This window comes from Rattus norvegicus, chromosome 1 (genome assembly GCF_036323735.1).
Source record: "Rattus norvegicus strain BN/NHsdMcwi chromosome 1, GRCr8, whole genome shotgun sequence".
In the NCBI taxonomy this organism is placed as follows: Eukaryota; Metazoa; Chordata; class Mammalia; order Rodentia; family Muridae; genus Rattus; species Rattus norvegicus.
The window spans coordinates 125,811,757-125,833,843 of record NC_086019.1 but is presented as its reverse complement, the minus strand read 5'-3'; the positions used below and the strand labels follow the sequence as shown (position 1 = coordinate 125,833,843).

Sequence of the window (22,087 nt, the reverse complement as noted above, 5' to 3'; positions counted from 1 at the left end):
GCCCAGAGGCCTTATACAGTTTCCTCTTGGGCCAGGGATGTGGGCAGGGGTGAGCAGTGTTGGTGGTCTCTTCTGCTCTGCAGCCTCAGGAGTGCCCACCTGACCAGGCGGTTGGGTCTCTCTCTCCAACTATTTTCTTTTATTAACTGTTCTCCGTTGTCTCCCACCTCCTCCATCTTCTGATATTTGGTAGAGTAACACCTTTATTTGAGTGCTTTCCTCCTAATTTAAAATGCTGTATCCGCATGTACATATAATGTACATCACAATTCAAGCTCAAGGTGACTGGTCAGACCCTGCACCTGAGACACTACTGTGAAGAATGTCACATCTAACTCCAGGGTTGCTGTGCGGGCCTAGAACCTTCCTTCAGTATTCACTTGGGTTTTAGTTGTCACTGTCTTTGTGTGTGCTGTATGTGTTTTCAGACAGAGCTTGCAAAGTTTCCCTTGGGTGTTTGTTGTGTGGCATCTGCATTGGGTAGGTATCTGCAGTCTCCACACCACTGTTCATTCCCTCATGAGTACCCTTCTCAGGGTCGTCATTGGTTTTTCTGTCCAACATCCTATCATAGGGTAGTGACCCTGAGAGACCGAGACGGTGGCACCAAGGACAGGGCTTGTTCCTCTGAGTCCAGAGACTCAATGTGATGGGCTGTTGGGGGCTGCTGAGTTAGAGCCTGTGGATGGTCAGCTGTTCAGAACCCACATAGGGGACAAGGCACTCATGTGTGTGTGGAGCACAGCCTCAGACCCTGTCAGATCTGGTGACACTCATCACTGTGAGTGTTCTCAAAGCTCCTGAGTGAGAGTGACACACAGGCAAGACATGGGTGACATTATTTCCCTCTTTCAAGATTAGGTTTTGATTTGTCCCTTGCCATTGTTTCCAAAGATCAAGGAATATCAGTACAGTTTTAAAGGCACAACCAGCCCTCCCTGTGAATGAAGCCACTTTCCATGGAAGTGCACTCTAGGAGAGAGACAGCCTCTGGGCTAGCTGGTCCTGGCATTGTTGTATAGTGGGGTTAGTGAGTACTGGACGTGTTTACTGGGTTGGCTTTCCTTTTTAGATTTTTAAGTTTTTAGTTTTGTTTGTTTGTTTGTTTTCCCAATAAATAATTCTCACATGCTTCCATGTTTGTTTTCGAGAGGTGGGAGCTTAAATGAATAGAAAGTAGGCCCCAGTCCATAAGGGGGTGTGAACACACCACCTTACAGCTCATCACACATTTGACAGGAGTGCCCAGTGGAGGGGAGGGAAGGAGGTGAGTTCTGCCCAATTGAACTTTTCTGTTGTTTCTATATGTTGAATATAGAAGTTCTTGTCAGTCCTTGTGGGATCATGGCCTTCAGATATGCCCACGACCTTTGAATTATGCCTACTAATTTATAGCAGGGGACTTGAGTACCCAAGGAATTTCAATTTCTGGAATTACAATAGTAACTCCCAGCTGTACTCTGAACTTTATCTTGCTAACTGTAATTGAGTAATTGTAAATTATTACTATATTAATGCGTTAAAGTACCAGGGTAGTCTAATTCTAACTGGTGATTATTTATATTTGCCAATTATCTGTTTGAAATAAAAATGTGTCTGAACAGCTATTGAACCTGTTAAATTGTACAAATATTATCATGATGGCTTTGTACTGTGGAATGTGCTTAATAAAACAAAAGTTTGCCCAATAAATTGCTAAGTAATGTCAATAAATCAAGATGATTATTATGCAGTACACCTGACCTGGCTTCATGGCAATTGTTATTTCAGCTACTAATTCAAGCCAATACTCTAAATAAAAGGTTGCAGTACAAAAAACAGAACAAAACAAAACAAAACAAAACAAAAAACGAATGACTACACATTCCCAGCACCTATCAATTTTTAATCAGTCCTCACTTGGAAGTAGAACGTCATGCAAAATTGTTGCTTGAGCTTCCACAATTTTTTCCAGATTATAATTCCATATGTATATCTGCCATCTACTCTGTTGTGCCCTGAAGACACTCTCCTTGTGATTATCCAGTTTCTCTGGCTTTTATAGTATACATCAATTTTCTTCTGTGACCCTAAGACTTGAAAGGGTGGCTATATAAACAGACAGAAAGAGGGGTGGCTAAAGAAATGGGGTAAATTCAGGGAGTAGTTGAGGGAAAAGGGGTGAATGTGATCAAAATAATTTGTATGGATCTCTCACAAATGATTTTAAATGGGATAGAAATTGAATGTTAATTTATTTCCTTATTTCTTTATTGGATATTTTCTGCATTTACATTTCAAATATTATTCTCTTTTTCCCCCTCCCCTCCCATGTCCCCCTTCCCTTTGCTTCTATGAAGATGCTCCTACTACCATCCACCCACTCTCATCTCAACACATCCTGCAGGCATGGCAAATTCTTGGTTGAAAAATTTGTTGCTAGGCTTGTGTCCCATATGATGCCTTGCCTGGTAGATGATGGACTGTTCAGGCTCTGTGTCACTGGTTACTAGGAGTCTTTCCTAGTGTCATCCTGACAGATTTCCTAGTTTCTATTGCACAAGTTTTTACCTAGCTTCCTAAATGTCCCCCAATTCCAGTTCTCACTGTCAGTATTCCCTCCCTCAATCCCTGCAACCATATCCTTTCTTTTCTCATTCCTATCTGTCTCCAGTTCACACAGTGTAAACTATTCTGTATCCTCTTCCCAGGAAGATCTTTGCAGCTCCCCTTTTTTATCTCAAAAAATTTTGAATATTTTATATATTACATTTCAAATGTTATCCATTTTCCTGGTTTGCCTCCATGCCCTCTCTGCCTGCTTCTTTGAGGATGCTCACCCTCCAACATAACCCCCTAAAAACTCACCACCCTGGCATTCCCCTACACTGGGGAAATGAGCCTTCACAGGACAAAGGGCTTCTCCTCCTACTGATGCCAAACAATGCTGTCCTCTGCCACATATGTGTCTGGAGCCATGGGTCACTTTATGTGAGCTCTTTGGTTGGTGGTTTAGTTTCTGGGAGCTCTGGGTGGTCTGATTGGTTGATATTGTTGTTCTTCCTATGGGGTTGAAAACCACTTTACTTCTTAAGTCCTTTATCTAACTCTTCCATTGAGGTCCCCATGCTCAGTCCAATGGTTAGCTGCAAGCATCCTCATATGTATCAGTAAGGCTCTGGCAGAGCCTCTTGGGAGACATCCATATGATCCTCCTGTCAGCAAGCACTTCTTGGCATCAGCAATAGTGACTAGGTTTGGTGACTGCATATGGGATGGATTCACAGGTGAGCCAGTCTCAGTATAACCTTTCTTTCAGTCCCTGCTTCACTTTTATGCTTCCATAAAAATATTTTTGAAAACACTTAATGTTCTAAAATATTTATTTGACTTACAATTCCAGATTATTCTATATTATTAGGAAAGATAGATGCAGGCTCTTGAGACAATCATCCAAAACTCATTCAACCTTCCCTAAAAAGAGAATAAAATGAATGAATCCAAGCTTCCTATTTGCTTAGTATTCATTTAGTCATCTGAAATCTTACAGAGTCCTGTTTCCTAACCAGGTTATGATACCACTCACCAGGGTTCTTTTTAGCAGCTAGCCACGAAGATAAATTTTCACAGCATATCCATAAGTAGAATGTATGTAGATGGTTTCTCCACTGTAACTTGCTTCCTAGATCACTATGGTTGATATCATTGGCAGCTAAAATAATCATCATGATGTCTTTATTGCATTTGAGGGTCCATGATAGTCACTTTTCTCATTACTGTTATAAGTCTACTTGTAGAAGCAACATAAGTTACAAAGGATTTACTCTGGTTCATGGGATAGAGTTTGGTATTGGGTGAGAAAGCCAAGCAGCTGGGTTCAGTTTGGTTCATGGTATCAGGATTTTGAAACTCACCTTCCTCATAATTCCAGGAAACCAGAATCAGAGTGCTCTGGACAGTCTCAGAATAGGTGTATCCCTAAGACTGTCCATATATTCAACCTACAAGGAAGGATCAATTTTGAAAGATTCCAAAAACTACCAAAAATAATGACCAGTTGGGTTTGGATGTCAATAATTTCAGACTATGCATGATATTCCACCTTCAAACTGTTATCAGAGACAGATTTCCTGTGAGAAAAGCATGATAGATTATACTTTCAACTCTTGATTTGTGTAATTCATTGGTAAGCATACAGCAATAATTAAAATACTTGATGTTCCATGGTGGGGGTATGCCCAGAGAGGCCCTCGCCTGCTCAGAGGTGAAAAGGAGGGGAGATGGGAGAAAGGATTATGGAAAGGGGTGTGGCCAGTAGGGCAACAGTGATCAGTATAAAACAATTAAATAAAAAGTAATAATAAGGGAGAGAGACCTCACCGCCTGGTCAGGTGGGCACTCCCGAGGCTGCAGAGCGGAGGAGACCACCAACACTGCCCACCCCTGCCCACATCCCTGGCCCAAGATGAAACTGTATAAGGCCTCTGGGTTCCCGTAGGGGAGGGCCCAGGAGTGGCAGGACCCCTGCGCCTGAGACACCGCTAGAACCTGAAGGAAACAGACCGGATAAACAGTTCTCTGCACCCAAATCCCGTGGGAGGGAGAGCTAAACCTTCAGAGAGGCAGACACGCCTGGGAAACCAGAAGAGACTGCACTTTGCACACACATCTCGGACGCCAGAGGAAAACACCGAACGCCATCTGGAACCCTAGTGCACGGAAGCTCCCGGAAAGGGCGGCGCATATCTTCCTAGTTGCTGCCGCCTCAGAGAGCTCGTGGGCAGCACCCCGCGAGCAAACTTGAGCCTCGGGACCACAGGTAAGACCAACTTTTCTGCTGCAAGTGACCTGCCTGGTGAACTCAAGACACAGGCCCACAGGAACAGCTGAAGACCTGTAGAGAGGAAAAACTACACACCCGAAAGCAGAACACTCTGTCCCCATAACTGGCTGAAAGAAAACAGGAAAACAGGACTACAGCACTCCTGACACACAGGCTTATAGGACAGTCTAGCCACTGTCAGAAATAGCAGAACAAAGTAACACTAGAGATAATCTGATGGCGAGAGGCAAGCGCAGGAACCCAAGCAACAGAAACCAAGACTACATGGCATCATTGGAGCCCAATTCTCCCACCAAAATAAATATGGAATGTCCAAACACACCAGAAAAGCAAGATCTAGTTTCAAAATCATATTTGATCATGATGCTGGAGGACTTCAAGAAAGACGTGAAGAACTCCCTTAGAGAACAAGTAGAAGCCTACAGAGAGGAATCACAAAAATGCCTGAAAGAATTCCAGGAAAACATAAATAAACAAGTAGAAACCCATAGAGAGGAGACACAAAAATCCCTGAAAGAATTCCAGGAAAACAAAATCAAACAGTTGACGGAATTAAAAATGGAAATAGAAGCAATCAAGAAAGAACACATGGAAACAACCCTGGATATAGAAAATCAAAAGAAGAGACAAGGAGCTGTAGATACAAGCTTCGCCAACAGAATACAAGAGATGGAAGAGAGAATCTCGGGAGCAGAAGATTCCATAGAAATCATTGACTCAACTGTCAAAGATAATGTAAAGCAGAAAAGGCTACGGGTCCAAAACATACAGGAAATCCAGGACTCAATGAGAAGATCAAACCTAAGGATAATAGGCATAGAAGAGAGTGAAGACTCCCAGCTCAAAGGACCAGTAAATATCTTCAACAAAATCATAGAAGAAAAATTCCCTAACGTAAAAAACGAGATACCCATAGGCATACAAGAAGCCTACAGAACTCCAAATAGATTGGACCAGAAAAGAAACACCTCCCATCACATAATAGTCAAAACACCAAATGCACAAAATGAAGAAAGAATATTAAAAGCAGTAATGGAAAAAGGTCAAGTAACATATGAAGGCAGACCTATCAGAATCACACCAGACTTTTCGCCAGAAACTATGAAGGCCAGAATATCCTGGACAGATGTCATACAGACCCTAAGAGAACACAAATGCCAGCCCAGGTTACTGTATCCTGCAAAACTCTCAATTAACATAGATGGAGAAATCAAGATATTCCATGACAAAACCAAATTTACACAATATCTTTCTACAAATCCAGCACTACAAAGGATAATAAAGGGTAAAGACCAACATAAGGAGGCAAGCTATACCCTAGAAGAAGCAAGAAACTAATCATCTTGGCAACAAAACAAAGAGAAGAAAAGCACACAAACATAACCTCACATCCAAATATGAATATAACAGGAAGCAATAATCACTATTCCTTAATATCTCTCAACATCAATGGCCTCAACTCCCCAATAAAAAGACATAGATTAACAAACTGGATACGCAACGAGGACCCTGCATTCTGCTGCCTACAGGAAACACACCTCAGAGACAAAGACAGACACTACCTCAGAGTGAAAGGCTGGAAAACAACTTTCCAAGCAAATGGTCAGAAGAAGCAAGCTGGAGTAGCCATTCTAATATCAAATAAAATCAATTTTCAATTAAAAGTCATCAAAAAAGATAAGGAAGGACACTTCATATTCATCAAAGAAAAAATCCACCAAGATGAACTCTCAATCCTAAATATCTATGCCCCAAATACAAGGGCACCTACATATGTAAAAGAAACCTTACTAAATCTCAAAACACACATTGCACCTCACACAAAAATAGTGGGAGATTTCAACACCCCACTCTCATCAATGGACTGATCATGGAAACAGAAATTAAACAGAGACGTAGACAGACTAAGAGAAGTCGTGAGCCAAATGGACTTAACGGATATTTAAAGAACATTCTATCCTAAAGCAAAAGGATATACCTTCTTCTCAGCTCCTCATGGTACTTTCTCCAAAATTGACCATATAGTTGGTCAAAAAACGGGCCTCAACTGGTACAGAAAGATAGAAATAATCCCATGCGTGCTATCAGACCACCACGGCCTAAAACTGGTCTTCAATAACAATAAGGGAAAAATGCCCACATACACGTGGAAATTGAACAATACTCTACTCAATGATAACCAGGTCAAGGAAGAAATAAAGAAAGAAATTAAAAACTTTTTAGAATTTAATGAAAATGAAGGTACAACATACCCAAACTTATGGGACACAATGAAAGCTGTGCTAAGAGGAAAACTCATAGCGCTGTGTGCCTGCAGAAAGAAACAGGAAAGAGCATATGTCAGCACCTTGACAGCACACCTAAAACCTCTAGAGCAAAAAGAAGCAAATACACCCAGGAGGAGTAGAAGACAGGAAATAATCAAACTCAGAGCTGAAATCAACCAAGTAGAAACAAAAAGGACCATAGAAAGAATCAACAGAACCAAAAGTTTGTTCTGTGAGAAAATCAACAAGATAGATAAACCCTTAGCCCGACTAACGAGAGGACACAGAGAGTGTGTCCAAATTAACAAAATCAGAAATGAAAAGGGAGACACAACTACATATTCAGAGGAAATTCAAAAAATCATCAGATCTTAGTATAAAAGCCTATATTCACCAAAACTTGAAAATCTACAGGAAATGAACAATTTCCTAGATAAATACCTGGTACTGAAGTTAAATCAGGAACAGATAAACCAGTTCAACAACCCCATAACTCCTAAGGAAATAGAAGCAGTCATTAAAGGTCTCCCAACCAAAAAGAGCCCAGGTCCAGACGGGTTTAGTGCAGAATTCTATCAGACCTTCATAGAAGACCTCATACCAATATTATCCAAACTATTCCACAAAATTGAAACAGATGGATCATTCCCGAATTCCTTCTATGAAGCCACAATTACTCTTATACCTAAACCACACAAAGACACAACAAAGAAAAAGAACTTCAGACCAATTTCCCTTATGAATATCGACGCAAAAATACCCAATAAAATTCTGGCAAACCGAATTCAAGAGCACATCAATACAATCATCCACCATGATCAAGTAGGCTTCATCCCAGGCATGCAGGGATGGTTTAATATACGGAAAACCATCAACGTGATCCATTATATAAACAAACTGAAAGAACAAAACCACATGATCATTTCATTAGATGCTGAGAAAGCATTTGACAAAATTCAACACCCCTTCATGATAAAAGTCCTGGAAAGAATAGGAATTCAAGGCCCCTACCTAAACATAGTAAAAGCCATATACAGCAAACCAGTTGCTAACATTAAACTAAATGGAGAGAAACTTGAAGCAATCCCACTAAAATCAGGGACTAGACAAGGCTGCCCACTCTCTCCCTACTTATTCAATATAGTTCTTGAAGTTCTAGCCAGAGCAATCAGACAACAAAAGGAGGTCAAGGGGATAAAGATTGGAAAATAAGAAGTCAAAATATCACTATTTGCAGATGATACGATAGTATATTTAAGTGATCCCAAAAGTTCCACCAGAGAACTACTAAAGCTGATAAACAACTTCAGCAAAGTGGCTGGGTATAAAATTAACTCAAATAAATCAGTAGCCTTCCTCTACACAAAAGAGAAAGAAAGCCGGGAAAGAAATTAGGGAAACGACACCCTTCATAATAGACCCAAATAATATAAAGTACCTCGGTGTGACTTTAACCAAGCAAGTAAAAGATCTGTACACTAAGAACTTCAAGACAGTGAAGAAAGAAATTGAAGAAGACCTCAGAAGATGGAAAGATCTCCCATGCTCATGGATTGGCAGGATTAATATAGTAAAAATGGCCATTTTATCAAAAGCGATCTACAGATTCAGTGCAATCCCCGTCAAAATACCAATCCAACTCTTCAAAGAGTTAGACAGAACAATTTGCAAATTCATCTGGAATAACAAAAAACCCAGGATAGCTAAAACTATCCTCAACAATAAAAGGACTTCAGGGGGAATCACTATCCCTGAACTCAAGCAGTATTACAGAGCAATAGTGATAAAAACTGCATGATATTGGTACAGAGACAGACAGATAGACCAATGGAATAGAATTGAAGACCCAGAAATGAACCCACACACCTATGGTCACTTGATTTTTGACAAAGGAGCCAAAACCATCCAATGGAAAAAAGATAGCATTTTCAGCAACTGGTGCTGGTTCAACTGGAGGTCAACATGTAGAAGAATGCAGATTGATCCATGCTTATCACCCTGTACAAAGCTTAAGTCCAAGTGGATCAAGGACCTCCACATCAAACCTGATACACTCAAACTAATAGAAGAAAAACTAGGGAAGCATCTGGAACACATGGGCACTGGAAAAAATTTCCTGAACAAAACATCAATGGCTTATGCTCTAAGATCAAGAATCGACAAATGGGATCTCATAAAACTGCAAAGCTTCTGTAAGGCAATGGACACTGTGGTTAGGACAAATCGGTAACCAACAGATTGGGAAAAGATCTTTACCAATCCTACAACAGATCGAGGCCTTATATCCAAAATATACAAAGAACTCAAGAAGTTAGGCCGCAGGGAGACAAATAACCCTATTCAAAAATGGGGTTCAGAGCTAAACAAAGAATTCACAGCTGAGGAATGCCGAATGGCTGAGAAACACCTAAAGAAATGTTCCACATCTTTAGTCATAAGGGAAATGAAATCAAAACAACACTGAGATTTCACCTCACACCAGTGAGAATGGCTAAGATCAAAAACTCAGGTGACAGCAGATGCTGGCGAGGATGCGGAGAAAGAGGAACACTCCTCCATTTTTGGTGGGATTGCAGACTGGTACAACCATTCTGGAAATCAGTCTGGAGGTTCCTCAGAAAATTGGACATTGAACTACCTGCGGACCCAGCTATACCTCTCTTGGGCATATACCCAAAAAGATGCCCCAACATATAAAAAAGACACGTGCTCCACTATGTTCATCGCAGCCTTATTTATAATAGCCAGAAGCTGGAAAGAACCCAGATGCCCTTCAACAGAGGAATGGATACAGAAAATGTGGTACATCTACACAATGGAATATTACTCAGCTATCAAAAACAACGGCTTTATGAAATTCGTAGGCAAATGTTTGGAACTGGAAAATATCATCCTGAGTGAGCTAACCCAATCACAGAAAGACACAGATGGTATGCACTCACTGATAAGTGACTATTAGCCCAAATGCTTGAATTACCCTAGATGCCTAGAACAAATGAAACTCAAGACGGATGATCAAAATGTGAATGCTTCACTCCTTCTCTAAAAGGGGAACAAGAATACCATTGACAGGGAAGAGAGAGGCAAAGATTAAAACAGAGACTGAAGGAACACCCATTCAGAGCCTGCCCCACATGTGGCCCATACATGTACAGGCACCCAATTAGACAAGATGGATGAAGCAAAGAAGTGCAGGCCGATGGGAGCCAGATGTAGATCGCTCCTGAGAGACACAGCCAGAATACAGCAAATACAGAGGCGAATGCCAGCAGCAAACCACTGAACTGAGAATAGGACCCCCGTTGAAGGAATCAGAGAAAGAACTGGAAGAGCTTGAAGGGGCTCGAGACCCCATATGTACAACAATGCCAAGCAACCAGAGCTTCCAGGAACTAAGCCACTACCTAAAGACTATACATGGACTGACCCTGGACTCTGACCTCATAGGTAGCAATGAATATCCTAGTAAGAGCACCAGTGGAAGGGGAAGCCCTGGGTCCTGCTAAGACTGAACCCCCAGTGAACTAGACTGTTGGGGGGAGGGCGGCAATGGGGGGAGGGTTGGGAGGGGAACACCCATAAGGAAGGGGAGGGGGGAGGGGGATGTTTGCCCGGAAACCAAAGAATTATTATTAAGTATTAAATAAATTAAAAAAAAAGAAGTTAGATTAAAAAAACCCAAAAAAAGTAATAATAATTAAGCAAAAGGAATGGGATAGGATAGGGGGTTCTGGAGGGGAAACTGTGAATGGGAGTACTATTTGAAAAGTAAATAAGGAAATATCCAATAAAATACAATAAGAAAAGAAAAAATAAAAGGGTATGAGTGTGTATCCATAATTGGTACATCTGCAATATAACTACCACACCTAAGGAAGACTCATGGCCTTGAGGAAGAGAAGTCTAAATGCCTGTATGGTCCAGAGACCAAGATGCTCATTGTAAGGCAGTGTCTTCTAGAGATAAAAGGGCTATTGAAGCTATCAAATCTCAATAATATGATTGACTAAACAAGATTGGCACAGTAAAATCATAAATTGACATGGAAACACTGATGGGAGAACTTCAAAAGAACCATTGATGAAAGAAGAGTTGCCTGCTAGCCATGGTTGAGGAGAGAATAATTCATATTTCTCCAGAGATAACTCTGATAGATTACCCAGTGATAATATCCAGCTATAAGCACACACTCATACACACATCAAAGGAGAGACAGAGAGACAGAATGAGTAAGAAAGACAGACAAGGAGATGTGAAGGCAGAGAGAGGGGGTAACAATAAATGGAATTATAGGCTGTATGTATATATGTGTGTGTATCCTCAATAAAGATGTCATGAATTTGAGAGGGAATGGGCACATAAGAGGATTTGGAGGAGTGAGGGGATATTAAATAAATACTGTTCTCATATAAGAACATAACAAATAATTTAAATTAAAATATTTTTACAATGATGTATTGGGTTTTCTAAAGGCTAAGACAATTTTCATATTCTAAAGGGACAGAATCAATTTCTAGTTAGCCAAAGTTACTATCTCTTTGAGGTATTGCACATTTTGAGTCCATTACTTTGGTGACCTTTTGGAGCAAGATGTTGACATTGTCAGCTTGGACCCATGCTCAACAATGAATCAAGGAGGGCTTCCTCTATGTCCTCTGCAAACTTCCACATCCTTATAAAGCTCTGAGAATTATGTGTTTTGCCCAACTTCTGCTGTTGCTAATGTTTGTCCAATAGAAGATCTGTTAAACAGTATTTCAGAAATCATATTTTAAGTACTGGACAATTCCAAATTTTATCATAATGTTGATCATATTATACTTGAAATTTCCTGTTGGAAATTGGTGTATCTGCCACATAAATATTTTGAAATTCAGGAGAATTTCTGACACAAAGAGATTTTAGCTGATCCATGCAACAAAGGAATGAAAACCTTTGCTTCTGTGTGTCTTTGGGATTTCTCAAGATAAACTCTCGGGAAACTTTCATTAGAGGGGAACAATAATGTAACTAAAATTCGAAGTCAGCTGCTGTGATGGAACAATAGGTCCATGGGAACATACTGTTTGAGGGACTTAAGTGTTTCACATCAGGTTTAGAGTAGACTAGAGGTCTTATAACAAGTACAGGCAGGGCTGGAGCATTGCAATACTGAGAAACGTGAGAATGTGTATTAGGCTAATAAGGAAAAAAGTACTCATCCCTAGTCTGTGGTAAATATTCTATTCACAAGGCTTGATATGTGATATTCAGCTTAGCTATGGAATATGCTATATTGTGAATTATTAATTTATATAATTACAGGATGGGTTTACACCTCTCCTGCTGGCACTTCGAGAAAGGAAACTCCTCACAGCAGAATATTTAATAAAACATGGTGCAAATATTTATGCACGGGATGATTATCAAAGGTACTGTACTTTGACTTTTAAAATACTACTACTGTCTAGTAAAATTCACTCAAATAAACACTATAATATAAATATACTAGAAAGAATCAAATCATCAATCACATTAAATATATCACTTATGAAATTATAATATATTTATATAGAAAAGAATTATACCTATATCTATATCTCTTTATCTATGTATGATATCTGTCTATCTATGATATTCCTTGTTATATTCCTTCTTTATAACGAGAGGTTTATATTCGTTATGAGAGGTTTTTTTCTCATTTACAATATTATTTTGTCCTTCATATGATTTTATATGAGTTCTAAGACTTCATGTAACTGTTCTAAAACATATGATCTATAACTTAAATTACTGATTTGTTATGAAATTTATAATCACTTTAAACTATGAATAAATTAAAAATATGTTTCATGACTCTGAATAATGCTTATATCTTTTTCTTTCTTTGAATAATACTTTTATCAGGATTTTCCCAAGTGATCATGTTGTGATAAAATAATAAAAGGAAAGTTTTCTATCAGTTCCCATACTCTGGATCCTCCCATTCTGGCTGCTACTCTGCCACGCGGTCTGCAAGCCGCCCTCTCCGCGTGGCCCCCTAGTTACCATGTTCCCCCCTCTCTCTCTCTCTCTCTCTCTCTCTCTCTCTCTCTCTCTCTCTCTCTCTCTCTCACACACACACACACACACACACACAGAGCTCTCATTCTGCGGGCCCTGTGTATTCTGAGTCTACCCAACAGAACCAGATCTGCATGCTCCAACTGCCTCTCAGCCATATCTTTCACACACTGTCCTCTTTAGCCCAGTAAAATCAAAGTTCCTGTAATTTATTAATCAGATTTATATGTTAAATTCTCAATCCACAACACATCCACAGGATAAATTCACTGCCAATTAATTAAGATACAAAACGCCTACCTAGACAAGATAAAATTGACGTAGTCCATCTGGATCTGGATCATCCTGCTTGGTTGTCTCCATCTTGATTTTTTACTCCTCCTCTTCTCTTCTTCCTAGACTTTTTCCTCACCAATGATAGGTAGCATAATGACATCATCTTACATGATTATCATTACCAGATACTGTTAATGTTGCTTTTTATGCAATAAGCATTTGTAGTTTCATTATCTCGTATCAATGAAAGGAAGAAAAGTGGCTTTAATTGGATAAAGTTCAATGAAAATAAATAGTATGTGAGTGTTAGAGAAGTCCTTGGTGATACAAGATAATGTTAGTTCAAAATTTTCCAGTTTCTACTCACACAAATTTGTGAACAGTCTTTAACCTCCAAATATTTTTCATTGTGTGTGGATATGCAAAACCAACTTGAATGGTGGTTGCAAAATTATGTAGTGTTATGCAGTTCAATGCTTACTAAAATCAGTAAATGAAAAGGCTATGCTATGTATTTTTATCGTTAACATTACTAATATGCTTTTATGCAGATGGATATTATGTATTTGACAGTGAATTATACTATATTAGAGTAGGAAGTATATGGCATTCCTTTTCACATAAATCTTTCTATACTTCTGGTAAATGTTCTTCACATAATTATTCACAATAAACCAATTAAAATAGGCCTTCTCCTATAAAGATCACACTGTGGGTCAAGAAGGTTTTTGCTTGTTTTCTCTATTTAGCCTTATAAATTGAACTTTGTGCTTTCAATATTCTTAAATCTGGTTAGTAAATGGTCAATTCTATATATACCCCAGCTATATATCTACTTAGTAAAACATATTATGTTTTGTGCTTAAGCACATTAAATTGGTAAAATATAGTATATCCAGTCTTTATACAATTTGTCTCTGGCATTCTAGAACAACACTCATGTATGCAGTGCAATGGGATTCTGAAGTCATTGTTGAGCAGTTACTGGAGAAAGGAATTGATCACTCCTTAAAGGACTCATTTGGATGGAGTGCACTTCAGTATGCAGTGGCAGGAAAACGCAAAGTGTAAGTATATGTGTCACAATGCTAATTAACACTAAATGTAAGCATGAAATATTTACTAATGTATTTTATACAAGGTGAGACTACATTATTTACATTCTTTGGAAACAGAAACATTTTAGTCAACTGCACTTGCCAAAGAGTGTGCAGAGGGACAGATTATTCTGAAGTAGCAATGAGTGCAGGAGACATTATATATCAGGATTGATTTATGGTGATTCTTGGAATCACATTAAGGGATCTGAAGGTAATAGGCATATATACTAGCATTGAAATTCACCTCTAGCCTGTGTTCACTATATTTAATAAGTCCCACTGCATCTCATCAGTATGTTTATAAATGTATTAACAATGGTTTTGTCTTCCATATAAGTTGAAGGTAAGCACAGAGACTCAGTATCAGTTTGACAATTCTCACCTGGCTCAGTTCCTTGTTGGCTAAAGGAAGAAGGGCAATAGAGCAACCTATGTTTAGAGTTCTCACTTTGGGCTGACTCTAGTTCAGTAGTTACAATGTCTGGTACAGCAGAATTTGATAATAGGCCCATTGATGAATTACACGGTGGATTTCACTTAGGATTCTAATCAGTTCAAGATTGAGAAGCCAATTATATACTTTTTAAAATACGTATGTACATATTTTCATGTGATGAAATCTTCATAGCCACCTGGATAAATAAAATAATAAAATCCCAACTTTTGAAAGCCTAAATTGGGAGTCTAAGAGAAACACTTCCAGAAAAGGAGACTTGGGATGCCTTTTGATATCAGGGTACTTTCAATAATGTCAAGATAATCTAGATTCACGAATCCTCTTCTCTTTTTCAATGAGAAACTTTGTAAAAAACTGTTTAGAGCTTATAAATTTGAAGGGTATGGCAAAATCTTAAATAAATCTTTTACTTAAAAAATTCTTAAGAATTTAATCTATAGCTAAAAGGTTTCTTTTTAGTCTTAAAATAGTAACATTATCTACCACCAATTCTGTACATGGCAGAAAGGATATAATTTTGGACTATGAGGACTCACTCCTCTTAAGTCAACACAGTATCTTCACAGGTAAGTCTTCTTGCAGTTTCATTCTCCATAGTTCTTTCTTAGCAAAAAAGATTGTAGTAGGAGTTCTTTGATTCTCTGTAATAGAATCCCCTTTGTGTATGTGCCCAAGGGTTTTACAGCTGGATTGTGAGATTGATCTATTTCCAGTATCCTTTCCATAAAAGGCTCTATGGATTGATTTGTCTTCTGTATGTATTTTTAATATAAGACCTTAATTCTATGAGCTGCCTTCACAGAGGCATAACAAGCTATAATAATACAAGGCATATATTCTCATATCAAGGATGAATGATGCAACTCCATATACATGGATAATAGATCTTTCTCTCACAAGAACACCAAGCTACACAACCACAACATATATACATAGATCCTAGGTCAGGCACAGGAGGCTTCCTGATCTTTGTGAGCCCACTTGAATCCTAATCACTTGATTCTGTGGTCTTGATATTATGGCTTATACAATAATTCCTTCTCCTCCCCAGAACTTCCCCAAATTTCCATACTATTTGGTTGTGGGATTCTGCATCTGCTTCAATCAGATGCTGGATAAAGTCTCTGTGGTCTCTCTTTTATAAAGCTAGGTCTTGTCTCAGCACATCCTGCAGGCGTGGTAAACTCTTGGTTGAAAGTTTTGTTGCTAAGCTTGTGTCCCACTTGATGCCTTGCCTGGTAGATGATGGACAGTTCAGGCTCTGTGTCACTGGTTACTAGGAGTCTTTCCTAGTGTCACCCTGATAGATTTCCTAGTTTCTATTGCACAAGTTTTTACCTAGCTTCCTAAATGTCCCTCAATTCCAGTTCTCACTGCCAGTATTCCCTCCCTCAATCCCTGCAACCATATCCTTCCTTTTCTCATTCCTACCTGTCTCCAGTTCACACAGTATAAACTATTCTGTATCCTCTTCCCAGGAAGATCTTCACATCTCCTCTCTTTTTTTTTATCTCAATGTTATCCCTTTTCCTGGTTTGCCCCCATTCTCCCTCTGCCTGCTTCTTTGAGGATGCTCACCCTCCCACCCAACCCCTTCAAAACTCACCACCCTGGCATTCCCCTACACTGGGGAAATGAGCATTCACGGGACCAAGGGGTTCTCCTCCTATTGATGTCAGACAATGCCATACTCTGCGACATATGTGTCTGGAGCCATGGTTTAATTCAGTGTACTCTTTGGTAGGTGGATTAGTCTCTGGGAGTTCTGGGGGGCGGTGTATGATTAGTTAATGTTTTTCTTCCTACGTGGTTTCAAATCCCTTCAGCTCCTTCAGTTTTTTCTCTAACTCCTTCATTGGAGTCCCCAATGGTTAGCTACAAGCATCCTCATAAGTTTCAGTAAGACTGTGGCAAAGCCTCTCAGGAGACATCCATATCAGGTTCCTGTCAGTAATTACTTCCTGGCCTCAGCAATAGTGATTGAGTTTGGTGGCTGTATATGGGATTGATCTTCATGTGGCACAGTCTCTGGATGGCCTTTCCTTCAGTCTTTGCTCCTCTCTGTTTTCCTGTATTTCCTCCCAGGAGTATTTCATTCTCCCTTCTAAGAAGGACTGAAGCATCCACATTTTGGTCTTCCTTTTTCTTGTACTTCATATGGTCTGTGAAGTGTATCTTTGGTATTCCAGGCTTTTTGGCTAATATCAATTTATCAGTCATTGCATACCATGTGTGTTCTTTTGTGACTGAGTTACCTTGCACAGGATGAAATTTTCTAGTTCCATCCATTTGCCTAAGGATTTCATGAAGGCATTTTTTATTGGATATTTTCTTTACTTACATTTCAAATGTTATCCCCTTTCCTGATTTCCCCTCTGAAGTTCGCCATCCCTTCCCCTGTCACCTAGCCTCTATGAGGGTGTTCCACCATGGGTCCCTCCATGTGTACTCTTTGGTTGGTAGCTTAGTCTCTGGGAGTTCTGGGGGATCTGGTTGGTTTTTGTTCTCCTATGGGGTTGAAAACCCCTTCAGCTCCTTCAGTCCTTCCTCTAACTCTCCTCCAATAGGGATATCATTTTCAGTTCAATGGTTGGCTGTGAGCACCTGCTTTTGTATTTGACAGGATCTGGCAGAGCCATTCAGGAGACAGCTGTATCAGGCTCCAGTCAGCATGCACTTCTTGGCATTTATAATATTGTCTGGCTTTGGTGACAGCATATGGGATGGATCTCTGGGTAGGGCTGTCTCTGCATGACCTTTTCCTCAGTCTCTGCTGTAAACTTTATCTCTGTATTTCCTCCTGTGAATATTTTGTTCTCCATTCTAAGAAGGACTGAAGAATTCACTCTTTGGTCTTCCAACTTCTTGAGCTTCATGTGGTCTGTGGATTGCATCTTGGGTATTCTGAACTTTTGGGCAAATATCCACTTATCAATGAGTGCATACTATGTGTGGTTCTTTTGTGATTGGGTTACCTCACTCAGGATGATATTTTCTAATTCCATCCATTTGGCTATGAATTTCATGAAGTCATTAGTTTGATAGCTAAGTTGTGTAAACATACCACATTTTCTGTATCTATTCCCATGTTTAAAGACATTTGGGTTCTTTCCAGATTCTGGCTATTATAAATAAGGCTTCTATGAACATAGTGGAGCATGTGTCCTTGTTATATGTTGGAGCATCATTTGGCTATATGCACAGAAGTGGTATAGCTGTGCCCTCAGGGAGCACTATGTCCAATTTTATAAGGAACCAGATATCAAACCCACCAACAATGGAGGAGTGCTCCTCTTTCTCCACATCCTCACCAGCATCTGCTGTCACCTGATCTTTTGATCTTAGCCATTCTGAGTGGTGTGAGGTAGAATCTTAGGGGTTATTTAGATTTGCATTTCCCTGATGAGTAAGGGTGTAGAACATTTCTTTATGTACTTCTCAGCCACTCGATATCCTCAGTCAAGAATTGTTTGTTTAGTGCTTTATCCAATTTTTAAATAGGGTTATTTGATTTTCTTGAGTATAACTTCTTGAGTTCTTTGTACATAATAGATATTAGCTCTCTAAAAGATGTAGGATTGGTAAAGATCTTTTCCCAATTTGTTGGTTGTAGCATCTCCCCTCAAGCCCCCTTTGCTACATAGGATTTCTGTGTCAATGAATTATCCCATGATTATTCTTTTCTTCCAACTAGTATCCACTTATCAGTTAATATATGATGTTTGTCTTTCTGTGTCTGTGTTATGTCACTAATGATATTTTTTTTATAGTTCTACCTATTTGCTAGCCAATTTCAAGATGCTATTTTTTCAAACAGTTGAGGAATACTCCATTTTGTAAATGTATCATTTTCATTTATCCATTTTTTTCAGTTAAGAAACACCTTATTTATTTCCTGTTTCTGGATATTATGAATAAATCTGCTATAAACATGGTTGAAAAAGTATCCCTTTGGTAGTATGGTGCATTTCTTTTTGGTATATGCCCAAAAGTGGTATAACTGGTCTTGAGGTAGATTTACTTCTAATTTTCTGACAAACCAGCATATCAATTTCAAAAGTGGTCATGTAGCATGATGTCACAGGTGAGGCAGGTACAAGATAGAAGGAGGCCTGTCATTGGACGAGAAGGAAGGGTGGTCAGGAAAAAAGTTTGAAGGAGAGGAGGGGTCTGGAAAGGAAAGAAGGAAGAGATAGGAGGGATAGGGAGAGAAGCTGTGTCAGGACAATAAGATTCCACTCTGTTTATTTACAGGTTGTTATTAATGTTCTTAAGGAATGGATGGTACTGGGTTTTGTGTGTTTAGGTGGGCAATTATATCTTATCAGTTGGATCTAAGGTTATTGTGTTGTGTGTTCTTTTATATGAAGGTTTGAGTGTAGGAAAGTGTGTGGTGGCTGGTCTGGGCTCCCACAGAGTTGGAGTGTGTGTTTCTGGCACGGAAACTTGCCTTGGGAACTAGATAGATATAGAGATTGCTGCCAGGTTCAGAGAGAGGCCTTTGGCAGTTTTATATAGCGTGGAGCAGAGCGGGTGAGATGCTTTGCTGACTGAGTTTTCAGATATCTATCAGATATCATGGGGCACTGTGGTGCTAGACCTAGTGGGGATAAAAGACAGTAATTTTATTTTTTATATTTTTACAGCAACATGGTGGTACAAGTTTGCATTTCAGTTAGCACTGGAGGAGTATTCCTGGTGTTACACATCCTTGCCAGCATGAGTTGTCATTTTCATTTTTAATCTTTACCATTTTGATAGGTATACACTGTAATCTCAAAGTTTTTTTTTAATTGCATTTCCCCAATGACTTGGAAATTGAACATTTCTTCATGTGTTTCTCAGTTATTTGGGACTCCTCTGTTGAGAATTCTTGTTAAATCTGTACCTCATTTTAAAATTGGATTATTTAGTTTGTTGACGTCTAATTTCTTAAGTTCTTCATATATATTTGAATATTAGCCCTATGTCAGATATGGAGTTGGGGAAAGTCTTTTCTAGTCTGAAGGCTGCTGTTTTATCCTATTGATGGTGTCCATTACCTTACAGAAACTTTTCTATTTCATGAGGTCATCTTTATAATTGTCAATCTGAGTGACAGTGCTGCTGTTCCTCAATTCAGGAAGTTTTTTCTTGTCCCTATACATTCAAAGCTAATCTTCATTTTTCTTCTATAGATTCTATGCTTCTTTCTTTATTTTGAGGTCATTTACTCACTTGGACTTGAGTTTTGTGCAGGGTGATAGATATAGATCTTATTGCATTTTTCTACATTCAGATATATAGTTAGATCAGTACTACTTGTTGAAAATGCTTTCATTTTTCAATTGTATATTTCTGGCTCCTTTATAAAAATTATCTGTCCATGGGTATGTGGATTTATGTCTGTTTTTTAATTGATCAACTTTTTTATTTTATGTAAACACCATATTCTTTTTTAACTATTGCTGTATAGTATAGCTTGAGATAAGAGATGATGATATTTCCAGATTTTATTTAATTGTATAGGATTGATTTTAGGTATCCTGGGTTTTTTGATTTTACATATGAAATTGACTATTGTTCTTTCAAATTCTGTAAAGTATTGCTTTGGATTTTTGATAGCGATTTTATTGAAAATCTGTAGATGGCAATTTTTACAATGTTAATCCTTCTGATTCATGGGCTTGGGAGATCTTTCTGTCTTCTGATAATTTTTTCATTTCCTTTTACAAAGACTTGAAATTTTTATCACACAGCACTTTCACTGGCCTGGTTAGAGTTAAACCAAGATATTTTATATTATTTGTCATTATGGTGAATGGTATTTCTCTGATTTCTTTCTCAGCATTGCATTTGTATATAAGAGGGATACTGTTATTTTAAAACTAATTTTGTATCCAGCCACTTTGCTGAAGGTGTTTATTAGCTGTGTGGATTTCCCCAGTAGACATTTTGGGGTTGCTTTAGGGTACTATCATACCACCTGCAAAAACAATATGTTCATGTATTCCTTTCAATTTCTATCTCTTGATCTCGCTTTGTTGTCCTATTGCTCTAGCAAGATATTCACATACTCTATTAAATACATGTGGAGAGAGTGGACAGCTTTGTCTTGTTCTTGATTTCAGCAGAATTGCTTTGAATTTTTCATTTATATTAATGTTGACTATTGGTTTATTATATTTTGGTACATCCTTGTATCCATGATTTCTTCAAGGCTTTTATTATGAAGTGGTATTGAATTTTGTCAAACATTTTTTGGTATTTAGTGAGATTATCATGTGTTCTTTCAGTTTGTTTATATAGTGAGTTATATTAATAGATTTTCATATATTGCACATCCTTTAATCTCTGGGTTGTAGCTTACTTGAGAATTGGGCATGATCTATTTGATGTATTCTTGGATTCAATTTGCACGTATTTCATTGAGTATTTTTCATTCATGTTCATAAGAATTCATAATAGAGTAATTTTCTTTGATGAATCTTGTGGTTTGTGTATCTCACTGACTGTGATCTTATAAACTGATGTTGGTAGTTGCTAATATTCCTTTTGTTTCTTTTGTGGAATAATTTGAAGTGTATTGGCACGAGATACTTTTTTAATGCTTTAGTCATTTTACTGAGAACAAATTCAGCTTGACAAACATGTGATAGAAGTATAGTGGAAGAAAATGGACAGAAAATAATGATAGAGACTTAATTCTTCTCCTGAAAAAGTTATAGATTTCTGATTTTCAGAAAAATGTTGCATTTCCCTTCGTAAAATTTTAAATAAATGTTTTAATATTTGAGGGGTTAATATTTTTCTTATTTTCATCACATTAGTACTGAAATTTAGTTAAGAAATTATAACAGCCTACATTTTTCTGAAAACACAAACTCAGTGAATGCAATGTTTACCCATTGATTCATCAGTTATCATCAATTTAAATAGATATATCCAGATTTTCATGGGAAGCTAAGTGAAGTCTAGATGTATGTACAATACAGAGGACTGGCTCAGTAGAATGAACCAAGGCTTGGCTTCATGCTTGTTCTCTCAACTTTCATCAGAATCACATGTTTGAACTGTCCACACACAATTCTACTCAATTACTGCTGGTGTTTATTTCTTTCACCTCCAGTATCTTCTCACAAAT

General features: G+C 38.5%; 1 protein-coding gene across 10 annotated transcripts in view; it reads left to right on the top strand.

Annotated features, from left to right (window-relative positions):
• Potefam2 (POTE ankyrin domain family member 2) overlaps positions 1-22,087 on the top strand; it is a 178,727-nt gene that overhangs the window by 25,426 nt on the left and 131,214 nt on the right. For 7 of the 10 annotated variants that reach the window (XR_010060365.1, XR_005494531.2, XR_010060367.1 and 4 more), the window contains 3 exons: positions 12,394-12,500; positions 14,337-14,474; positions 15,469-15,530. Coding sequence is in view for 6 of the 10 variants with exons in the window: in XM_039094164.2 (XP_038950092.1) it covers positions 12,394-12,500; positions 14,337-14,474; positions 15,469-15,530 (307 nt within the window). In the remaining 4 variants the exon portion in view is untranslated. Of the gene's footprint in view, positions 1-10,707; positions 12,303-12,393; positions 12,501-14,336; positions 14,475-15,468; positions 15,531-22,087 lie in introns of those variants that run through there. The other 3 variants (XR_010060368.1, XM_039094189.2, XM_039094183.2) reach the window with 2 other exon arrangements.